General features: G+C 46.8%; 1 protein-coding gene across 4 annotated transcripts in view; it reads left to right on the top strand.

The window, feature by feature from the left end:
* The window catches only part of hemk1 (HemK methyltransferase family member 1), a 118,207-nt gene that overhangs the window by 4,207 nt on the left and 89,698 nt on the right, over nucleotides 1–24,302 (top strand). For 3 of the 4 annotated variants that reach the window (XM_078543156.1, XM_078543155.1, XM_078543154.1), the window contains exons 2-4: nucleotides 7,844–8,390; nucleotides 10,324–10,415; nucleotides 10,880–10,973. In XM_078543156.1, the coding sequence (XP_078399282.1) occupies nucleotides 8,121–8,390; nucleotides 10,324–10,415; nucleotides 10,880–10,973 (456 nt within the window). In that variant the 5' untranslated portion in view covers nucleotides 7,844–8,120. Of the gene's footprint in view, nucleotides 1–7,843; nucleotides 8,391–10,323; nucleotides 10,416–10,879; nucleotides 10,974–24,302 lie in introns of those variants that run through there. The other variant, XM_078543157.1, reaches the window with a different exon arrangement.

Genomic DNA, 24,302 nt, shown 5'->3' with positions numbered 1-24,302 from the left:
CCCTCACCCAGCTCTACCCCCCCTCACCCAGCTCTACCCCCCTCACCCAGCTCTACCCCCCCTCACCCAGCTCTACCCCCCCTCACCCAGCTCTACCCCCCCTCACCCAGCTCTACCCCCCCTCACCCAGCTCTACCCCCCCTCACCCAGCTCTACCCCCCCTCACCCAGCTCTACCCCCCCTCACCCAGCTCTACCCCCCTCACCCAGCTCTACCCCCCCTCACCCAGCTCTACCCCCCTCACCCAGCTCTACCCCCCCTCACCCAGCTCTACCCCCCCTCACCCAGCTCTACCCCCCTCACCCAGCTCTACCCCCCCTCACCCAGCTCTACCCCCCCTCACCCAGCTCTACCCCCCCTCACCCAGCTCTACCCCCCCTCACCCAGCTCTACCCCCCCTCACCCAGCTCTACCCCCCCTCACCCAGCTCTACCCCCCCTCACCCAGCTCTACCCCCCCTCACCCAGCTCTACCCCCCCTCACCCAGCTCTACCCCCCCTCACCCAGCTCTACCCCCCCTCACCCAGCTCTACCCCCCCTCACCCAGCTCTACCCCCCCTCACCCAGCTCTACCCCCCCTCACCCAGCTCTACCCCCCCTCACCCAGCTCTACCCCCCCTCACCCAGCTCTACCCCCCCTCACCCAGCTCTACCCCCCCTCACCCAGCTCTACCCCCCTCACCCAGCTCTACCCCCCCTCACCCAGCTCTACCCCCCCTCACCCAGCTCTACCCCCCTCACCCAGCTCTACCCCCCCTCACCCAGCTCTACCCCCCCTACCCAGCTCTACCCCCCCTCACCCAGCTCTACCCCCCCTCACCCAGCTCTACCCCCCCTCACCCAGCTCTACCCCCCCTCACCCAGCTCTACCCCCCCTCACCCAGCTCTACCCCCCCTCACCCAGCTCTACCCCCCCTCACCCAGCTCTACCCCCCCTCACCCAGCTCTACCCCCCCTCACCCAGCTCTACCCCCCCTCACCCAGCTCTACCCCCCCTCACCCAGCTCTACCCCCCCTCACCCAGCTCTACCCCCCCTCACCCAGCTCTACCCCCCCTCACCCAGCTCTACCCCCCCTCACCCAGCTCTACCCCCCCTCACCCAGCTCTACCCCCCCTCACCCAGCTCTACCCCCCCTCACCCAGCTCTACCCCCCCTCACCCAGCTCTACCCCCCCTCACCCAGCTCTACCCCCCCTCACCCAGCTCTACCCCCCCTCACCCAGCTCTACCCCCCCTCACCCAGCTCTACCCCCCCTCACCCAGCTCTACCCCCCCTCACCCAGCTCTACCCCCCCTCACCCAGCTCTACCCCCCCTCACCCAGCTCTACCCCCCCTCACCCAGCTCTACCCCCCCTCACCCAGCTCTACCCCCCCTCACCCAGCTCTACCCCCCCTCACCCAGCTCTACCCCCCCTCACCCAGCTCTACCCCCCCTCACCCAGCTCTACCCCCCCTCACCCAGCTCTACCCCCCCTCACCCAGCTCTACCCCCCCTCACCCAGCTCTACCCCCCCTCACCCAGCTCTACCCCCCCTCACCCAGCTCTACCCCCCCTCACCCAGCTCTACCCCCCCTCACCCAGCTCTACCCCCCCTCACCCAGCTCTACCCCCCCTCACCCAGCTCTACCCCCCCTCACCCAGCTCTACCCCCCCTCACCCAGCTCTACCCCCCCTCACCCAGCTCTACCCCCCCTCACCCAGCTCTACCCCCCCTCACCCAGCTCTACCCCCCCTCACCCAGCTCTACCCCCCCTCACCCAGCTCTACCCCCCCTCACCCAGCTCTACCCCCCCTCACCCAGCTCTACCCCCCCTCACCCAGCTCTACCCCCCCTCACCCAGCTCTACCCCCCCTCACCCAGCTCTACCCCCCCTCACCCAGCTCTACCCCCCCCTCACCCAGCTCTACCCCCCCTCACCCAGCTCTACCCCCCTCACCCAGCTCTACCCCCCTCACCCAGCTCTACCCCCCTCACCCAGCTCTACCCCCCTCACCCAGCTCTACCCCCCCTCACCCAGCTCTACCCCCCTCACCCAGCTCTACCCCCCCTCACCCAGCTCTACCCCCCCTCACCCAGCTCTACCCCCCCTCACCCAGCTCTACCCCCCCTCACCCAGCTCTACCCCCCCTCACCCAGCTCTACCCCCCTCACCCAGCTCTACCCCCCCTCACCCAGCTCTACCCCCCCTCACCCAGCTCTACCCCCCCTCACCCAGCTCTACCCCCCCTCACCCAGCTCTACCCCCCCTCACCCAGCTCTACCCCCCCTCACCCAGCTCTACCCCCCCTCACCCAGCTCTACCCCCCCTCACCCAGCTCTACCCCCCCTCACCCAGCTCTACCCCCCCTCACCCAGCTCTACCCCCCCTCACCCAGCTCTACCTCCCCACCCCCTCACCCAGTTCTACCTCCCCACCCCATCACTCAGCTCTACCTCCCCACCCTCTCACTCAGCTCCAGCTCTACCTCCCCACTCAGCTCTACCTCCCCACCCCCTCACTCAGCTCTACCTCCCCACCACCTCACTCAGCCCTTCCCACCACCTCACTCAGCCCTTCCCACCCCCTCACTCAGCTCTACCTCCCCACCATCTCACTCTGCTCTACCTCCCCACCACCTCACTCAGCCCTTCCCGCCACCTCACTCAGATCTACCTCCCCACCACCTCACTCAGCCCTTCCTCCCCACCACCTCACTCAGCCCTTCCTCCCCACCACCTCACTCAGCTCTACCTCCCCACCACCTCACCCAGCTCTACCTCCTCACCATCTCACTCAGCTCTACCTCCCCACCACCTCACTCAGCCCTCCCCACCACCTCACTCAGCCCTCCCCACCACCTCACCCAGCTTTACCTCCTCACCACCTCACTCAGCTCTACCTCCCCACCACCTCACTCAGCCCTTCCCACCACGTCACTCAGCCCTTCCACTGACTATGATTTGTCACACTGCTTGTCTGACATCCAGTACTGGATATTCAGAAACATCCTCAAATTAAATATTGGAAAGACCAAAGCTTTGACTTTAGTCCTCACCACAAACTTCATTCCCTAGCCATTAACTCTATCTTTCTCCTTGGAAACTGTATGAAGCTGAACCAAATTCTTCTCAACTCTGCTGTAGTATTTGACCCAGAGATTCTCCATAAGCAAGACCACTTAGTTCCACATCTGTTAACATTGCCTGATTCTGCCCTCCCTCAGCTCCTCAGCTGCTGAAGCCCTCATCTAGTGCTCTTCTGGCCAGCTTCCATAAGCTTGAGGTCATCCAAAACTCCGCTGCCAATGTCCTAACTCGTACCAAGTCCCGCTTGCCCATCACAGCGGACTAACATTGGCTCCAGGTCTAGCAGCACCTCAGTTTTCAAATTCTCACCCTTGTGTGAAAATTCTCCATGGCCTCAATGTTCCCTATCTCTAGCCTTTACCAGCCTGCAACGCTCCAAGATTTCTGCATTCCTCTAGTTCTAGCCTCTTGCCCATCCCTGATTTTAATCCCTCCGTCATTAGCAGCTCTGCCTTTATTTGCTTGGGCCCTAAACTCTGGAACTCCATCCCTAAACCTTGCTGCCTGTCTAACTCTTTCCTCCTTTAAGACACTCCTTAAAACCTATCTCTTTGACCAAGCTTTTGGTCATCTACCTTGATATCTCTTTCTTTGGCTTAGTGTCAAATTTTGTTTGATAACTCTCCTGTGTTAGGACATTTTACTGTGCCATATAAAGTTGCTATATAAGTGTACATTGTTGTTGTGGTTATTTTTGAGACAGAGAAACAGTTAACAGTAAGGCTATCGACTTTAAACATTAGCTCAGTTTCTCTTTCCACAGATGTTGCATGCCATGCTGAGTGTCCCTGCATTTTTTACCACATTTTGTCAGCATTTTACAAGCTTTTCCTCACTGGCACTAGAGGTTGTCGGTATGACTTGTGCAGATCACTAAAGCTGGGATGAGAGCCTTCAAAAACCAAATTTAATCTAATCCTGCCACTCAACCTATTAGCTGTTACTTTCTCTTGAGACAAGCAGTAAAATTATAAAATGAGCTGATGGTTTCTTGGAGTCTCAGGTGTATCTGTGTTTATTTAATGTTCAGCCCAATGTAAACTTCTGAGATCTTTTTATTTTTCACATAAGAACTTTCTGGGCCATGTCTGGCTTCTGTCTTATTATCTTCACCACTGGAGATGGGTACACAGATATGATATGGCCCAAGGAAGAACTGATTGGTTTTTGGAAAAGTTGCAGATCCAGATCCCTGATTTTTTTCAAAGGATCTGTTAACATTGGGAGATCGGGTGAATTAACTTTTTTATTGAATGTTGTCAGTTGTTTTGGAATTTTGTGGATTGTCTCAGCTGCTGTGGGTGCAATTTGTGACAACTGTCAAAATGTGAGCAGAGTTTTCAGAGCAGATTGTTAGATGTGGATTGGCCTGAAGCCGCCTCATTGAGATGGAAGCTCATAATAAAAAGATTTCTTTGTTCAGCTTTGTAGTTACAGAGCATCAAGCAGGCAGGGAAAAGCTTCAAGGAAGACCTCTATAATTGTAGTCAAGTTGAGTTAACACAGCATGATGGAGTTATGATCTCTATTGAGTGCCCTGTTCACTTGTCTGAAAGTCTGTTTTCTTTAATGCTATATGCAGCTACTTTATTTTTGAGATAACATGGATCTCCCTGTGTGTGAATGCATTAAATGGCTTTATTTGACAATTCAGGATAGATTTTCAACTTACCTCCTGCCATTTTGGATTGATTGGATGACACAGAAACCATCTAAAGTCAGTAGCAGTGAAAATTCCTAACCCCTTCATCTTTTAGTGAAAACTGATTTCAGATGTCAGGAGAGCCACATCATCTGTGCCTACTGACATTAGCAACATGAGTTGATATAATCTGGAATCAGCGAGAGCACACAACAGAATATACTGGGATAACAAGTATTAGGTGAGATTCCTATGTGGAGCTGACAAATTATGAAGGAAGCCCGATGTTGTCACCCCAAAGCTATGCACATAAAATGAGAATAGCCAGATCATTAAGACCTTTGATTATATTAACTGCACAACAAGGTGTCTGACATGTTGACCGTAGACTTTGTTGGAAAACATTGGGAGCCATTTGGGGGTAAGGGTGGTGGGGAGCTTTGCTCAGCAACAGACAGGAGAGTTACAACAACAACTTTAATTTATATGGTGCTTTAGACATGGGAAAGCATCCAAAAGCACTTCACAGGAGCGTTATCAAACAAAGTTTGACGCTGAGCCACGTAACGAGATATTAGAACAGGTGGTGAAAAAAGTAGCTTTGAAGGAGCATTTCAAAGGAGGAGAGAGGTAGAGAGACACAGGGAGGGAATTACAGAACCAGGGGCCCCGGTAACTGTAGGCATGGAGCAATAAAATCAGGAATGCACAAGAGGTTAGAATTGGAAAAGTGTAGAGATCTCAGAGGGTATTAGGGCCAGAGGGAGTTGGAAGGGTCGAGGCCATAGAGGGATTTGAACACGAGGATGAGAGTTTTAAAATTGAGGAATTGTGGGCCCGAGAATTAATGTAGTTTAGTGAGCACAGGGTGTGAATTAGGATACAGGCAGCTGAGTTTTTGGATCAGTTCGGGCTTATGGCTGCTGGAAGATGGGGAGTTGGCCCAGGAGTCCAATGCTGAAGCACTTGTTATTATCTTCAACCAGAATTGCCTAGTAGATGGTCCATTTCAGCCTCCTGAGGCCTCCAGCATCACAGATGACGGTCTTCAGCCAATTTGATGCACTCCACTGATGCATTGAATACTGTGGGCCCTGACAACATTTCAGCAAGAGTACTGAAGACTTATGCTCCAGAATTAGCCATGTCCCTAGCAAAGCTGTTCTAGTGCAGCTCCAACACTGGCATCTACCTGGCAATGCAGGAAATTGCCCAGGTATGTCCTGTCCACAAAAAGCAGGACAAATCCAACCAGGCCAATTACCACCCCATCTATCTACTCTCGATCATCAGCAAAGTGATGGAAGAGGTCATCAGGCGGCACAGCAATAACCTGCTCAATGACACTCAGTTTGGGTTCCTCCAGGGCCACTCAGCTCCTGCCCTCTTGTTGCAAACGTGGACAAAAGTGCTGAACTCAAGAGGTGAGGTGAGAGTCACTACCTTGACATCAAGGCAGCATTTCACTGAGTGTGGCATCAAGGAGCCCTAACAAGACTGGAGTTAATGGGAATCAGGGGGAAATCTCTCTACTGGTTGGAGTCATACCTATCACAAAGGAAGATGGTTGTGGTTGTTGGAGGTCAGTCATCTCAGTTCCAGGACATCATTGCAGGAGTTCCTCAGGGTAGTGTCCTAGGCCCAACCATCTTCAGCTGCTTCATCAAAGACCTTCCTTCCATCATAAGGTCAGAAGTTGGGATGTTCGCTGATGATTGCGCAATGTTCAGCACCATTTGCAACAGCTCAGATGCAGCAAGACCTGGACAATATCCAGGCTTGGGCTGATAAGTGGCAAGTAACATTACGCCACACATGTGTTAGGCAATGACCACCTCCAACAAGAGAGAATATAACAATCTCCCCTTGACGTTCAATGGCATTACCATCACTGAATCCCCCACTATCAACATCCTGGGGGTTACCATTACCCAGAAACTGAACTGAATCAATCACAAAAATATCTTGGCTACAAGAGCAGGTCAGACACTGGGAATTCTGCAACAAGTAACTCTCTCCTAACTGCCCAAAGCCTGTCCACAATCTACAAGGCACAAGTCAGGAGTGTGATAGAATACTCCCCACTTACCTGGATGAGTGCAGCTCCAACAACACTCATGAAGCTTTACACTATCCAGGACAAAGCAGCCCACTTAATTGGCACCCCATCCACCACCTTCAACATTCCTTCCACCACCGATGCACAGTGGCAGCAGTGTGTACCATCTATAAGATGCACCGCAGTAACTCACCAAGGCTCCATAGACAGCAGCTTCCAAACCTATAATTTCTACCACCTAGAAGGGCAAGGCAGCACATTCATGGGAACACCACCACCTGCAAGTTCTCATCCAAGCCATTCACCATCCTGACTTGGAAATATATCACCATTCCTTCACTGTCACTGGGTCAAAATCCTGGAACTCCCTTGCTAATAGCACTGTGGGTGTACCCACACCACATGGACTGCAGCAGTTCAAGAAGGAGGCTCACCAGCGCCTCCTTGAGAGCAGTTAAGGATGGGCAATAAATGCTGGCCTTGCCAGCGAAGCTCACACCCCGTGAAAGAATGTAAAAAAAAAGAGCATTGGAATCCTCCAAGCCTAGAGCTAACAAAGACATGGACGAGGATTTTAGCAGCAGGTGGGGATGGGCGGTGCAATGAAGGGCGTTTCACACAGCCTGCTCTTGTACACGTCCCAGCATCTAATCATAAAATGGCACTGGCCAAGACCAGGAGTAGGTAACCTGGCCACCTGGCTGGGGGATTGTGTGTAGCATTAGGAGACTTAAAAAAGAGCAAAGAACGGTGATGCTAATTTAAAGAAAAACAAGTTCCAGAATGTTAAGTTGTGGTAAACCAGTGAGTATTGTACTGTGAAGCATTGTAAAGCCACTATAAGCTGTGCTCTACTATGTAAGTGAGTGGCTCACTATCCCATTCTAATGTATATCTGAGGCATTAGTTAAATCACTTTTCTTCTAGTGTATTACAGGATCGGGAAGCAGCAATTATACAAGATCCTGTAGTTTGGGTACTTGTGATGCACAAGGAAATTTGAACTACAATGATTTTTTTAAAACAATATAGAGTTTGTTTAAATTGTCTGATATTATTTCTGTTTTCACAGATATCCCAACACTTGAATTGGTCTGGTTGACTGCAATGCTTAAACGGGATATTATTATTAGAGCTCCGTCTACAGTGACTATGGACTGAAATTGTGGATTTTAGGAGCACAGCAGATCAAACCCACAATACAAACCATTGATACGAGCACCTGACGCAAGGCGAGGTTCTCCCAGCAGCAGCACATTTAATGATTCAAGAAAGATTAGTTTCGTGAAGACACCTGTTAAAGTACGCCAGGGCAGTGGGAGAGTAGGAAGGAACGTGGAGCAGACGAGATGCGGTGGAAGGTTTTCTCAGGACGCTGCGTGTGCTTAGCCTCATGTTTCAGAGCACAGTCACATTGCCACAGCAGAAGTGAACACACTACATTTCGTGGGGCTGCCTCTTTAACTGCTCCCTCCAGGAATCTTGGCCAATTTATGCATGAGACTATGACGGGAGCTAACTGTGTGACCCACTGGCAAAGGATATTTGAACAGAAGGGAATATCAGAGCCACAGCATTCAAGTGAATATATAATATCCCATGTGCTTGGAGGAAAAACTGTTAAGTATCATGAAATTCAGCTCTAGGTTAGGCAGCTTATAGAAGCTTGTGCCTATTGAAGTGCTTTTAAGTGTGATGTAATTAGCTACTTGCCTTAAAGGGAATAAAAACCTTGTGTATGTTATATGACAAATGTTGAGGGGATTGAAGGATATAAAAAGAATGTAAAGATGACCCATAAAGAGGTGCTCAAAATTGTGAGGGACTTTTAGGATCAGTAGTAGGCCATTCAGCCCCTCAAGCCTGTTCCACTGTTCAATTAGATCATGAGGAATAGGGGCAAGAGTAGATCATGAGGAATAGGGGCAAGAGTAGACCATTCGGCCCATCGAGCCTGCTCCGTCATTCAGTGACATCATGGCTGATCTGATTGTGGCCTTTACTCCACTTTCCCGTCTGCCCCCCATAACCCTTGACTCCCTTATCGATCAAAAACCTGTCCAACTCAACCTTGAGTATATTCAATGACCCAGACCCCGCTGCTTTCTGGGGTAGAGAATTCCAAAGACCAGCGACCCCTGAGAGAAGACATTTCTCCCCATCTTAGTTTTAAATGGGTAACCCTTTATTTTAAACAGTGCCCGCCCCCAGTTCTAGATTCTCCCACAAGGGGAAACATCCTCTCAGCATCTACCCTGTCGTCCCCCCTCAGAATCCCCTAGATATGTGAAGCTCCCAACAACCTCCAGTGTCACATTGTCAGTGCTGATAAATGGCAACATTCTGGATCACGACATCTTTCTTCCTGATGCTGATGGCCAAATCAAACCTTTTACAGGCGTGAGAGTCTATCCATTTGCCACTGCAGTTGTTCCTCAGTGTGGAATGTTAGCGCAGCATTGTCAGTGTAGAGCAACTCTCTGATGAGAACTTGGTGCACCTTTGTCTTTGATCCCAGGCCCACAGTAACTATTCTTGACACCAGTCAAGCTGGGTTTGTCACTGGTAACTGCTGCCTCCCATGTTGCCTTATTGCTCCGCAGTGAAACTGGAGTGCCCTCTGCAGGGTGCAATTTATGGAGACCCTAGGCTACCCAAGCATCAGCATTGCATCTGTCTGCTTCCAATTCCCACCCCAGTGTCCCAGCAGTGGCTTTTTATGAGTACAGTAAAATCTTTATAATGCAGCATTCACAGTTAACAGAGAGTTCCATTTACCAATTACTTGTAGCATGAACTTAAATGCAAGTACTTGGGAAGTAAAGAACAGCATTCTTTTTACTTCTAATCTTCAACAGTACATAAGACATAAATTAAAGTATAAAATAATATGGTGTACAGATATAGGTTCCAAATAACTTTGTAATTGCTTCTGTTTGGTAAAATTACGGTTTACATTAGAGGAACATTAGAAATTCTGATTAGTAAAGAATTCTGGTTGGTACAGTGCCGGATAACACAAAGTTTACTGTACTCTAGGTACCAAATTAAACAAAGCCCTTCATCTGTGTATTTTAACAATATAATTAACACAACAATAACACCATTGCTCCATCCCCAAAGCTCTGCAAGCTTATTTCTCTCAAGTGCCCATCTAATTTCCTTTTGAAATAATTGATCACTCCTCTCCCACCACCCTCGCAGACAGTGAGTCCTGGGTATATTGTGCTGCTTTCAAAAGGGAGCTGGATAAACACATGAAGGAGAAAACATTTGTTGAGCTATGGGAAAAGGACAGGGAAGCAAAACTAATTGGATAGCCTCTTCAAAGAGCCAGTATAAACACAATGAGCTGAATAGCTTCCTTCTGTTCTGTGTTATTCTTTGATTCTGTAAATATATTTCCACAATATTGAAATGAATTCACTCAGCGCTATTTCTTTCCATTGTGTATCAATGTGGTGAATGAGCACAGCGAGAACAGTGGGGTTCATCTTTATTCAGCAATCATGTTCACTTTTTAATGATTGTTTTTTCCTCTGCTTTTTGCAGGTTCACAGTCTTGCAGAGGAGGTCCTATCTCGTCCACTTACTACAGAGCAGAGGCAGATGATCTGGAATTTGTGTTCTAAGCGCCTTCAACAGTATGATACTTTAAAAATATTTTTACAGTTCCTTTATCCTTGTCATTTTTTTTTTAGAAGTAATTCGTTTTTTGCTGTCTTTAAGCTCAAACACGCTACTCTAAAACCTGATGTTACTGGCAAGATAGCTGGCACCAAGCCTCATCTAATGTCACTTCATATCCAGTGACTGACCAGTACCCGGGTAACCTGTTAGGATTCACCGAGCAGGTTTTACTTCCTTCACTGTGTGGAAGCTTCATCACATCTTCGAAGGATAATTCTGGTGAAATCAGGGTGTGCACATGTGAAATGGAGACAGCTGAACTCTGTTTTAGTGCAGGGCATTGATACACCAGAGGTGCAGTGTTACACTTCTGGTCAAACACAGGCCACTGTGGAGATTCCTTGTGTTTATAGTGAAACAATATTTTAGCAACTTTCTAAATGGTTTATTTTGCAGCATGTTCTCTTTTCTTTCCTAGCATGCCTGTGCAGTATGTGATCGAGGAGTGGGACTTCCGTGATCTGACCCTGAAACTAAAGCCACCAGTCTTTATTCCTAGACCAGAAACAGAGGTAAGCAAATACATTCAATCACAAAATCACCTTGTGGGATTGCATGATGGTGTGTTTGTATTCCACTTCATTGAGGCATCCTGCATTTCTACATCGATAAATAAATCGAGTAGAGGATCAAAGCATTCATTGTAGAACGACACTCAGGATGAAAATGTTGCCGTTGGTCTCGCTTTGTTCTCACTTTCACTGCTCTGCCGCCACACTTTTATCCCCTTGCTGTTCTTGCTCGGTTTCCTTGGGCCTCTGGCCCTGATGCTATGGGCAGGATTTTCTGGCCATAGTAGGGAACAGAGAAAGACAGGGCCTGAAAATACTGGTGCTGGTAGTTGCTTAGGCTCTTTAAAAGTCTGGTTAAATCCAACTAAAGGAATCCAAATTTCCAGTTGGCCTCCAATTTTCCACTCTTTTGGGGGCTGGTTTAGGTGCAGTGGTGGGGGCAGTGCTCCAGGTGGGCCTAAAAGCCCTCTCTTCCTGCCTGGGTGCGAGAGCAGCCAGATCTTTCCTGTATAAGAGCTCAGCTCCTCCCTGCCTGCACAGAGCTGACCTAGCTGTAAGAACCATTTTTAAAGTTTTAAAAATGTTGGTGAGAAGGTACCTCCATGTTGAAGCATCTTCTCTGTTACCCACCTGTTATCATAGCCTGCTCCTCCCCTCAAGCTGGAAGCCCTTGCCCTCTTCCTTCAAAAGGCTACCACTGTTAATTGGACAGAAAATCTGTCTCCATGCTAATTAAGGGGATGCCCCCTTGAAAATCCCAGCGAGTGACTGTTTCCTCCCGGAGGCAGCTCCCGCACCCAATAAAAGTCCCGACTCTCGTTTTCCATTCCTGGAGAGAATATTAGGTCTTGCTAATTTTTTTAAATATGAAGAATATTCCCCTGGCCCCTGTGACTTTGTCCCACTCTTGCAGCCCAGCATCTTCTGAGCTTCCTTAAGGCTTTGCTTTGCCTGTCGTATTACCTCCCAACCTGCATTAAACTGTGGCTCCACTTGGTGCTGACCACTGGTTCTGTTAAACTGGACAATACTTGAGTCCTCGCTTGCAGCACCATTGGAGATCTGCTAGTGGATAGTCAGACTTTTCAGTTATGTCAGGAATGTCACAGTTTATGTTGGATTACTTCCAGGCTGGAGTGTGTTACAAGACAGCTCAAGTGACATTATAAACTGGGCCAGTGAAGCTTGAGCCATTTAACAGTGTTATCTGAATCTTGAGAGAAGGTTCATCCTTGAAATACACTCCAACCTTTCCTATTTATTATCTGTACAGGTCGAGTTCAGGGAAGCTGTTTTCTAGTGATAGGTATGTTTTTTCCTGGCAATGTTGAAGCAAATACCAACCAGCAGCAGAACCCAGCTATTTAAAGAAATGAATAAACTGCATCAAAGTGGACAGTGTACCTCAATTGATCTACCAGATGATTGGACTGCAAGGTTGGAAAGAAGAACTTGCATTTATATCATCATTCAAACCCTCAGGGCATTCCATCCAATGAAACATTTTTTTGAAGTGTAGTCATTATTGTAGGAAATGCAGCCGCAAATTTGATTGAGGAGTAAACATTAGCTGGGGCACTGGGGAGAACTACCCCTGCTCTTCTTGGAATAGCGCCCTTTTTATGTCCACCTGAGAGGGAAGACCGGGCCATGGTTTGACGCCTCATCTGAAAGATGGCACCTCCGACAGTGCAGCACTCCCTCAGTACTGCAGTGGAGTGTCTGCCTGGATTTTGTGCTCAAGTTTCTTAGCTTAGAGAGATGTATCCCATGTCACACTTGGAATCTCCCATACTTGCAATACACCATTATTGAATACAGCATAATAAAATCACTTTGCAAGAAGAGTCCTGAAGAAGAGTCATATTGGACTCAAAAAGTTAACTCGTGTTTTCTCTCTCCACAGATGCTGATGAGTTTTTTCAGCACTTTGTTTTTATTTATAATAAAATCACTTTTTCACAGCCAGGCATTCTTTATTCCAGGAATTTCCAAACCATGGGTCGCGAGACCCATTGAGGTTACCAGACGATCATTTGGGGTGGTGAACCCTGAGACTGTCGAGCATAGATTCTGGCCAAGGCGTTTTTTTTCTCCCCCTAAGTGGTTCATCAATGGGACAACCTTTCGCTGCCCTGATTGATCGTTCTTTCACTGCCCTGATTGACCATTCATTTCAGCACTTTGATCGTCTAATCATGGATTTCCATTGACCCACTCGCAACAGAGGAGATACTTTGAACACACGTTGTGGTGAATAGTGAGATAGTCTTGGGATGAGTGCCCAGGATGCATGACTCTTAACTCCGAGACCCCATCAGAGTCTTCAAAATAGTTGTGGACAAAATGATTGGTGCCCACTCAAGAACTCATACCCCTCCCTCTCAACAACTCACTACCTTCACACCTCCCCCCCGCCCCCAACCCCACCAAATGCAATGATTTCCCCCCCAGTTCCTGCTCTTGCTCTGGAGTCAATTTTCAAGCATTAAAGTGGGGTCACAATGGGAAAAAGTTAGGGAAGCACTGGTTTATTCCCTCCTTTATTAATGTTCTACGCTACCCTTAGTGTCCACCAGATGGCTGAGTTGGCACATTTTAGGTTTGAATCTCAGAGCTAACGTACAGAATAGATATTTGCAATTTTTTGCATGAACCCCCGTTATTCAGATGAGTTTTTTTTAACCCCTGTCTCAAAGCGGTCACACTGTCTCACAGTCTTGCGTGCTGATCTATTTTTACTTATTCACTCGTTGCAAAGTCGTTTTGCAATGGTGTTTTGAATATGCTCGGTGATATTCTACAATTTATGGGGTATTGCGCTGCTCCCTGTTCCCAGCTCTCACCAGACAATTTCAGATCTACATGCTGGTTGCCCTGCAGTATCAGATATGTGACATATTTGTTGTTCAAGGAGCTCTTAATTGAGCCTTCAGATGAATGGGACAAACGAATCGTTTGATAGCCCAGAAACCATTGAGTTTCAAGCAGCAGCTAACCATCCCTCTACCTATCCTGATAACTCACAACCTTTATTATGTTGTCAGCTGTGGCTCAGTTGATAGCATGCTCTCCTCTGAGTCAGAAGGGGTACCAGCCCCAATCAAGAGACTTAGGTCAGAATTTTACAGTCCTTCACTGGCGAGTTTGCAGGCCGGGGAACACATGGGAAAGTAGGACTTAGCAGCAGGAGTAGGCCATTCAGCCCTTCGAGCCTGCTCCACCATTCGATAAGATTATGGCTGATCTGATTGTGGTTTCAACTCCACTTTCCTGTCTGAACCCCTAACCCTTGTTGATCAAAAATCTATCTAACTCTGACTTGAATATATTCAATGACCCGGCCTCCACTGCTTTCTGGGGAAGAGAATTCCACAGACTAACAACCCTCTTAAAAAAAACATTTCTCCTCATCTCCATCTTAAAGGGAGACCTCTTATTCTTAAAATGTGTCCCGTTTCTAGTCTCCCCCACAAGAGGCAACGTCCTCCTGGCATCTACCCTGTCAAGTCCCCTCAGGATCTTATATGTTTCAATGCATTCACCCCTCATTCTAAACTCCAATGGATAAAGGCCGAACTTGTTCAACCTTACTTCTTAAGATAACCCCTTCATCCCAGCAATAAGCCGACTGAACCTTCTCTGAACTGCTTCTAATGCAATCATATCCTTTTTCACACATATATAAAAAATAAGGAGACCAAAACTGTACACAGTATTCTAGACGTGGTCTCACCAAGGCCCTGTATAGCTGCAGTAAAACTTCTCCCTACTTTTATAATCCATCCCCCTTGCAATAAACACCAACGTTCCATTTTCCTTCTGAATCACTTGCTGTAACTGCATTGTAATTCATGTACCAGGATACCCAGATCCTTCTGCACCACCGAATTCTGCACTCTCTCCATTTAAATAATATGCTGCTTTTCTTTTCTTCCTGTCAAAGTGGGCAAGTTCACATTTTCCCACAGTGTACTCCATCTGCCAAATGTTTGCCCACTCACTTAACCTGTCCATCTCCCTTTGCAGGCTCTCTACTTCCTCTTGACAACTTATTCTCCTATCTTGGTGTCATTGGCAAATTTAGCTACCCTACATTCGGTCCCTTCGTCCAAGTCATTGCTGTAGATTGTAAATAGTTGAGACCCCAGCATTAATCCCTATGGCACTCCACTAGTTACAGCTCGCCAACCCAAAAATGATCCCTATTCCCTTCTCCCTGTTAGCTTACCAATCCTTTACCCATGCTAATATGTTGCCCCCTACATCATGAGCTCTTATTTTGTGTAGTAACCCTTGATGGGCACCTTATCAAATGCCCATAAAATTCCCCGGGTGGCCTTAGCACCGTTATCTCGCCTGGCCCCAATTTTATATTCGGCAGGCAAGGCCTAGCCTGGCAAAGCCTGACTGCCCTCACCCCTTAAGTGGCCAATTAGCTGACTCAAGGGTCACATCGCACAGCTTCAATGTTGAGGCTGGTAGGAGGATTTCAGGGACGTCTGAGAAGCCAGCAGGCCACCCTGCTCAGGCCTCAGATGAGAAGAGGGGCGCCTCCCTCAAGGGCCCCTTTACCACATTGCCCCCCCCACCCCACCACCACCACCGCCGCCACCCCCAGATCTGCCTCCTGCAAGTGCTCCCTCCTTCTCCTCCTGGTCTTTCCATCAAGACACACATCCCCATCTCCCCACCCCCCTCAGGCCTCATGAGACCTCCCGCACTCACCTAGTCCTGGACTCCAGGTCTTAGAATCTGGGGATTGCTTGTAGTCCCAGTCCTGACCACTGCCACTACTGGGACTACGGAGCTGCTGGCTAATCAGATTGGTTGGCAGCTCTCTGAGGTGGGACTTCTGCTCCAGTGAGGAACTGAAGTCCCGTCTCCAGCCAATTAACATTTCTCGGAACATTAAATTGCTGCGGGGCTTCTGTGATCGAGGGGCCCTGCAACTCTTCTGGTGGCAGGGAGGGAACCCACACCATCCAAGAAATCGTGCCTTGAACACATATCCTGGGCTGAAATTTCCAGTGGAGACTGAGGGAACGCTGCACTGTCGGTGGCGCTGTCTTTCAGTTGAGTTGTTAAACAAGGCCCATCCGTCCCCTCAACTGGAAGAAACTGATCCCATGGCACAATTTCAAGATAAGCAGAGGAGCTCTGACTGGGCCTGGCTAATATTTATCCCTCAACCAACATCACTTTTTTTAAAAAAGAAAGCGGATTATCTGGTGATTATCACATCACTTTTTGTAGGAGCTTGCTGTGCACAAATTGGCTGTCACATTTCCTACATTACAGCAGTGACAGCACTTAAAAAACATCTCATTGACCATGACGCTCTTTTGAGGTAAGTTTGTGAAAGGTGCTATATAAATATGTCTTTCTTTCTTCCTTATAGATATTCATCCCAGCAGCATTCCTCAATTTTTTTCTTCCCTTCTGCTCCAGGTGACAACTGCTGGGGTTGATTTAATGGACACTGGAGTCTCTCTCCATTACTCTGCCAGCCTTTGTAGATGAGGCAAGACATGAGGCAGTAAATCATTAAGCAGTAGTGAGCATTACAAAGAGCTCAATCCACTTCTCACAGTTCGTTATTCAAAAAGGGAGGAAAGAATAAACCAGGGAACTACAGGCCAGTCAGTCTAACCTCAGTGGTGGGGAAACTATTGGAAGCAATTATGAGGGACAGAATTAATCTACACTTGGAGAGATAAGCATTAATCAAGGACAGTCAGCATAGTTTTGTTAAGGGGAGGTCATGTCTGACCAATTTGATTGAATTTTTCGAAGAGGTGACCAGTTGTGTAGATGAGGGCAATGCATTTGACGTAGTCTACTTGGACTTCAGCAAGGATAAGGTCCCGCATGGGAGACTGATAACGAAGGTAAGAGCCCATGGGATCCAAGGCAATTTGGCAAATTGGATCCAGAATTGACTGAGTGGCAGGAAGCAGAGGGTGATGGTCAAGGGGTGCTTTTGTGACTGGATGCCTGTGTCCAGTGGGGTTCCACAGAGATCGGTGTTGGGTCCCTTGCTGTTTGTGGTACATATAAACAATTTAGACTTGAGTGTAGGAGGGTTGATCAGTAAGTTCGCGGATGACACGAAAATTGGTGGGGTGGTAAATAGTGAGGAGGATAGCCTTAGATTACAGGAGGATATAGATAGGCTGATCAGTGACAAATGGAATTTAATCCGGATAAGTGTGAGGTGATGCACTTGGGCAGGACAAACAAGGCATGGGAATACACGATGAATGGTAGGACCCTGGGACGTACCGAGGATCAGAGGGACCTCGGTGTGCGTGTCCACCAGTCCCTTAAGGTAGCGGGACATGTAGATAAGGTAGTTAAGAAGGCATATGGGACACTTGCCTCTATTAGCCGGGGCATAGAATATAAGAGCAGGGAGGTTATGCTGGAACTGTATAAAATGCTGGTTAGGCCATAGCTAGAGTGTTGCGTGCAGTTCTGGAATCCGCATTATAGGAAGGATGTGATTACACTAGAGAGAGTGCAGAGGAGATTTACCAGGATGTTGCCTGGGCTGGAGAGTTTTAGTTATGAGGAGAGATTGGATAGACTGGGGTTATTTTCCCTGGAGTAGAGGAGATTGAGGGGGGACATGATTGAGGTGTATAAAATATTGAGGGACATAGATAGGGTAGACAGGAAGGAATTTTTCCTCTTGGTGGAGGGATCAATAACCAGGGGGCATAGATTTAAGGTAAGGGGCAGAAGGTTTAGAGGGTATGTGAGAAAAAATTTTTTCACGCAGTGGGTGGTGGGAATCTGGAACTCACTGCCTGAAAGGGTGGTAGAGGCAGAAACCCTCATAACATTTAAGAAGTATTTGGATGTGCGCTTGTACTGCCATGGCATTCAAGGGCCTAGTCCTGGAAAATGGGATTAGAATAGTTAGGTACTTGTTTGACCGGCGCAGACTCGATGGGCCGAAGGACCTTTTTCTGTGTTGTAGACCTCTATGACTCTAGGTGCATGCTAACACCATCGCCTTTAAGTTTCCTTCAGAGTCACACACCATCCTGACTTTGATATATGTATGGCTGCTCTTTCATCACCGTTGAGCCAAAATCCTGGTTCCTCCAACCCCTCGATCCAGCAGCACCGTAGGCTAACCTTCACCACGTGACCTTCATCAGTTCAAGAAGAAGGCCCATCGCTGCCTTCTCAAGGGCAACTAGGGATAGACAATGTGCCTAAATATCAAATGTTAAATCTGAATGTCCACGCAAACACAAAAACTTTCAACCAGGATTGTAAACAGTTGTAGAAATCCTGGTTGATTTTTTTAAAGCCCCTCAGGAAACATATTTTCAGGCCATAGGTAGTAAAAATCTGGAACCCTGGCCCCAAAAAGACTGTGGATGCTGTGGAGGTGGACGATTGAAATTTTCAAGATTGATTTGTTAGGGAAGCGTATCGGGGTTGCTGAGCAATGATAGATAAATGGAGTTGAGGTGCAGATCGGCCATAATTTAATTGAATGGCAGGGCAAACTCGAGGGGCTGAATGGCCTCCTGTTTCTATGTCATCAGTCACAGGATCCTGAGAGCAGCTGCTATCCTGACTGAGATCAGCTCAATACAGACCATGAATTCAACCAGGTTGTTTAGTCCTCCACTAAGCAGTACATTTGCCCACCTGCCTCTTAATATTTTAATATCATATTGCTTTTGACAGCAAGTACCACAGGGTCAGCTAAGATTATCCCTTAATTTAGGAACAGCAGTCGGCCATTCAGCCCCTCGATCCTGTTCCGCACTGTTCAATAAGAACATGGCTGATCTGTATCCTCACTCCCACCATCTGCCTTGATGCCATTTCCCTTAATATCCTTGGCTATCAATCTCGGTTTTAAATGTATTAATTAAGTTAGCATTGACTGTATTTTGTAGGGAAGAGTTCCGCAGTGCAGTGCAGTCACTGTTCAATAAAAACTCAAAGAGAAGAGCTAGGGATATTGATGGGTGTGTTGGGGTGGTAGCAGAAGAAGGCAGTATTGGGGGTGATGTGTTAAGAGGCGTGATGGAAGAGAGGATGTGGAAGGAAGTGTGAGCTTCTGGGGGAAGGGTTGGGATGGAGGCTGGAGCGGGCCAGTATTTACCTCATATCCCAGATGTTGCTCCTAGCCCTGGCACACCATGCCACGACACCACCACTTTCAACACAAAGGAAGAAAGATTGAAATAAAAGCAAAATACTACGGATGCTGGAAATCCGAAACAAAAACAGAAAATGCTGGGAAAACTCAGCAGGTCTGAAGGCATCTGTGGAGAGAGAAACAGGGTTGACGTTTCGAGTCCGTGTGACTTCTTCAGAGAAAGATTGAATACTCAGAAGAGAGCTGAGTTAGGCAGTAAGAGGGATGAGGAAGAGAGCAGCAGATAGGAAGAGAATAAGAGAGTCAGAAACAGATCAGAGAAGACACAGTGAGAAGCAACAGTGGACGGGAAGGAGAGACCATATTCTCTGACTTATTGTCATATCACCTAGTATACAGTTTGAGGATACTGTCTTGAGCTTTATAGCGTATGTTGAATAACTTTGCTAACATTTGATGAATGGTTTTAGCTGTACATATCAGGCTTAGTACATTTTTTCCATCATTGGTTAAACTGGAAGCATAATGATAATCCTATGCATAATTTCAATGCGTGGTTCCCTGCAATCAAGGTTCATTGAACCTGAGCCATATCATGGCTGCAAGTTTATTTGTTTATTTTTTATCATTATTCATTCACGGGATGTAGGCTTTGCTGGCTGGGCCAGTATTTTTTGCCCATCCCTAGTTGCCCTTGAGAAAGGGTAAAAAAGGGTAAAAGACAGATTTCTAATCCTAAAGGACATCGCGCACTTAGGAACATTTTTGTTAGGATCTGGACAAGAAACAGAGTCTTGGGAAGAAAACATTTTGAACAATTATTCTTTAAAAAACTGGAGAAATAAAATTCACTTATAACAGATCACAAGTTTGTCTATTTATGACTATTTGCAGCTTGTTTGGATAATAGTGATCATTTAGTCATTAAAATGCTGATAAAATGAGGAACAATTGAAGCAAAAGTAGATCACTAAAGATTGATTATTTGTGTTTATGCTGTAGTGTTTCAGCACATTTACGCAGTCCCTGGTTATAAGATGACTCAGTTTAATTCACTCAGCTGCATTATCTGATTGTGGTTTGTGCAAAGGCTCCTCTTCTCTCATTAAACTGCCGTTTCCACAAATCATGGTGTGCAGGGGGCAGGTGTTGATGACGGAACCTCAGATTTCTCAGTAAATAACTACCCTTCAATGCATTCTATGTGTATAAACCACCAGTTTGGCAGGAAACACAACTGTCATTAGATAATTACAGCTGTTCCTTTTTCTCATGAAAAAGATGCTTTATTTCCAGGGGAAAATGAAGCAGTGGTGATGAGGCTTCCCCACCTCGTGATTCAGCAGAGAGCTGATGAAAGGCATTGCATGTGTTCTTTCTGTGAGAAGTGCTGAGTTTCATTGCGCTAAACTGGGAGTGGGGGATGCTTCCTATGCACAACTCCGCACCAATGTAAGCTGCTGGTACATCTAGTCGGTGTGCACAGTACTGTTGACTGTTCAAAAATTTGCTTGAGCAAAAGCAAAATTTATAAAGCACTAACCCTCTAAAAGGTCTCAAAAATGCTTCAAATACTGTAGTAAAGTGCAGTGGTTGTTGGTATATAGGAAGAAGAAGAAAGACTTGCATTTGTAATTGTGCTTTTCGTAACATTAAGACATCCCAAAGTTAATGACATTCTTTTGAAGTGTGGGCACTGGCATAATGTAGGGAGATGCAGCATCCAATTTGCACACAGCAGGCTTCCACAAGCAGCAACGTGAGATAATAAACAGATAGTCTGTTTTGGTGATTTTGGTTCAGGGATAAATATTGGCCAGGACACTGGGGATAATTCCCCTGCCTTTCTTTGAAATAGCATCCTGAGATCCTGTGCACCTGAGAGGCTAGACGGGGTCTTGGTTTAATGTCTCATCCGAAAGACGGCATTTCCGACAGTGCAGCACTCTCTTTGGACTGCACTAAATTTCCAGTCTAACTCCTTTCTCTGGAGCAACCTTTCAGGGCTGTTTACAATTGGCCTCAGCATTTTGGCTTAGAACCAAAGGGGAAAAGAATTTACCCAGGATTCCCATTCCTGACAGTTGTCCAATATGACTCTTCAGAAAGCAGAGTTTACACTCACAACCTTTTGACTCAGAGGCATGTTATGAACGAAGTTCAGCACTCTGGAATGGCCAGCAAATAGTCACATTCTAACCTTATAAACAAAAGCAAGGCCATTGATGAAGCAGTTGAAGATGGTTGGGCCAAAGATATTTGCCAGAGAAGCTGCAATAACAATTTTCTATAGCTGCAAAGATTAGCCTCAATAAATCTTCCTTTCTGATTTGCTCACAATTTCATATTCAACAGTTTACAATTATGTAACTACAAAACTGCACCAAAATCTGCAAACCACCTCCATGAGCACCTTGTGTTCACCTTTTTGCTTTCGGGCCTCTTAATCAGTGTTCCAAAACCCTTACCACAGTGTTGTAAATGTTTAGGACCACTATTTGAGTTCTATCAAACCCAGTTCTCCATTCAAGAGCCATCAAATCTCAGAGTGACACCCTCAGTGGTGCCAAACCTCAGTTCTACGATAACCTAAGGTCTTCATTGTGGTGCTTCCAGACACCCAGATCCTTAATTCATTTCTACTAAAGACCTAGACTTCCCCAGTGCTGCCAATCCCCCCATGATACTCACCTACCTCAGTGTTGCTTAATACTAGTTATCTACCTCCAACCTAGTACATCTTGCCTAGCATCCTTTTGTTTATCTTGAAAAGGATTCATTAAAAATTGATTACATGTAGGTAGAAAAACATACAGTAAGCAAGGCCACTGACTGAATATTTTTTACCACGTCAAAATGTGTAATTTCACTTTCATCAGTCACTGTGAGTTAGTTGCCCTGAAACGTCATGTGTTGCATCATTTAACAGCTCCGTTATTATAAAAGAGTGAGCAAAACCATGAGAGGTCTAATTTGAGCATAATGAAATATTTGGTTTGACGGTCAGTCTGAATCAGAACATTTCTTTGCCCACTATATGGTAACACTCTGACTCATTCTGCACCTGTACCTGAAATTTTCATGGGGGTTCCCTCTATCATCAACTGTGCTGCAGACTACTATTTATGCAATTCCTTTGGGGTTTCTGCTGAGGTTATAGTGGCCGATCAAGGGAACCCTCTTTCCCCACCCCCATACCTGGCTTCCACCACCTCCCCCCATTTTCCTCTCTAGAGAAAATTCTTCCCCAATATTGTCATAAGTTTCGTTGCGACTGGAAACCTGGTAAATTTTGCCAGTCACTCATGCCTTCTGTGTCTTTCTGCCTATGCTGGGTAATTCCCTTGTAGTTTCCTTTCACTATCTGATCACAGAAACTCCAGCCAAGATTAAGTCTTGCTGCAGTGCTTTCGATAGACAATGTTGTCAGACGGGGTCTTTCTTCTCACAGCCTTGTATGGTAATCATCCGATCTCTGGTACGTGCTGATCTCAGCTGGAGCAGCCTTTTGGGGTTGTTTACAATTGGCCTCAGCATTTCGGTTTAGAGCCATGGGGTAAAATAATTCACCCAGGGTTCCCATCCCTGACAGTTGTGAGGTGAGATAAAAACAGAAAGTGCTGGTAAAACACAGCAGGTCTAACAGCAGCTGTGGAGAGAGAAACAGAGTTAATATTTCAAATCCAATATGACTCTTCAGAGCACAGTGTGCAGTGATGTGCAAGTTGTGCGTTGCACCCTGTTGCTAATTCTGCACAGGTCCACGATGGGTAAGAGCAGTATTTAGCTCAACTGTGATACCCATGTAGCTGAACAATCTGCCCACATTCACTGTCCAAGCTTGTGTGAAGAATGGCCAGCTGGGCAAGGTACTTTGGAACTACCAGTCTCCAGGAACTGACCCAAGCAAGAGAAGGCACCTGTCAGAAGAAGAAAGTTGAATTAAAAGAAAAAAAATCAGTATATTGAAATCCACGGAAATTGATAGCATTTTCCCAAATGATGATTTCTGGATCAGAAAGCCACTTCCATCATCTTCAGTAATTTTCATGCAACTTGTTATGATCCTTGGCCAGACCCCAAGTTGTTGGTGAGATCCAGTTAGGGACCAATAACATTTTATTTAAAGTAGACAAAGTTTGAGATCCAAGACACTTACTATGTGAAGGAAGCCACAAGATTCCGCAGGTTTTGAACAAATCAAAATAAACTTTTCTATATAAGGTTAGAAAGATAAAACAATTTACAATATCTATCTTATGCTCTAACATTCAGGATACGTATGAGGTACATGTGAACAAGCTAACTGTGGTCGAACACACCACACTGGACAATAAATGCCAAATATGACCAAAACAGATTCCATGGATTTCAAAATAACCCACCCAGATGTCTGTTACATTGTGAATCAGCCAATCTCACTGAAACTTCGTCTCTTTTACAAGGGCTTCCAATTTTCACCTTTGAAGATCTCGCCTTGGAATTCTCTCCAAAAATCACTCCAACTCAGATGGCTTCAACGATGGCCCACCTTGCAGGGTTTCGATCTCGCCTTCCAAGATTCTGTTCCCCTGGATTCCAGAGTACACTCAAGCGTCGACTTACAAGCACAATTTCAGCTCTTCGGCTGTGCCAAGCAATACTACTGCTCCACAGGGGTACCTTTGCCCCAGCAGCAAGGAGTCACCAATCTTTGGCTGCCTTCTTGCATCTTCAGGGCTCCTTCTGAGCCCCATTCAATTACCAGGGCTTCTCCCAAGTCCTCTTCACTTAAAGTCTGCTCCCTGCAGCACTTTTCTCTAATTGGAGCCTGTTTCTCTGCTCCTTCCTTTTAACTGACCATAACTGGGACCTGTTTCTGTCCCCTCTCAGCTGAATTCCTGCTTTATAAGAGCTACCCGTTTACCAGCGTAAATAAGTACCTGTATATGGTTTTATTTATGGTGTAGGGGTTCCCATTTTCACTCAGACCCTCCCCACACTCAAGCTCGTGACACCAGATTCACAAGTGTATGGCTTGAACAGAATGGCCGGTGAGACAAGTTTCTCCTGATGATTCACAATGGCATTATTGAATCACCCACAACCCCACAGTACAAAACCCAAAATTTAAAACAACCTATTCCTAGTATCCGACACAAAGTCACCACGACTCGGTTAAAACTTACAAAAACACGGGCAAAACACTACGTCCTGTC

The sequence above is a fragment of the Cetorhinus maximus genome, chromosome 6 (assembly GCF_964194155.1).
Source record: "Cetorhinus maximus chromosome 6, sCetMax3.hap1.1, whole genome shotgun sequence".
Taxonomy (NCBI): domain Eukaryota; kingdom Metazoa; phylum Chordata; class Chondrichthyes; order Lamniformes; family Cetorhinidae; genus Cetorhinus; species Cetorhinus maximus.
This window is presented reverse-complemented; position numbering and strand designations above follow the sequence as displayed.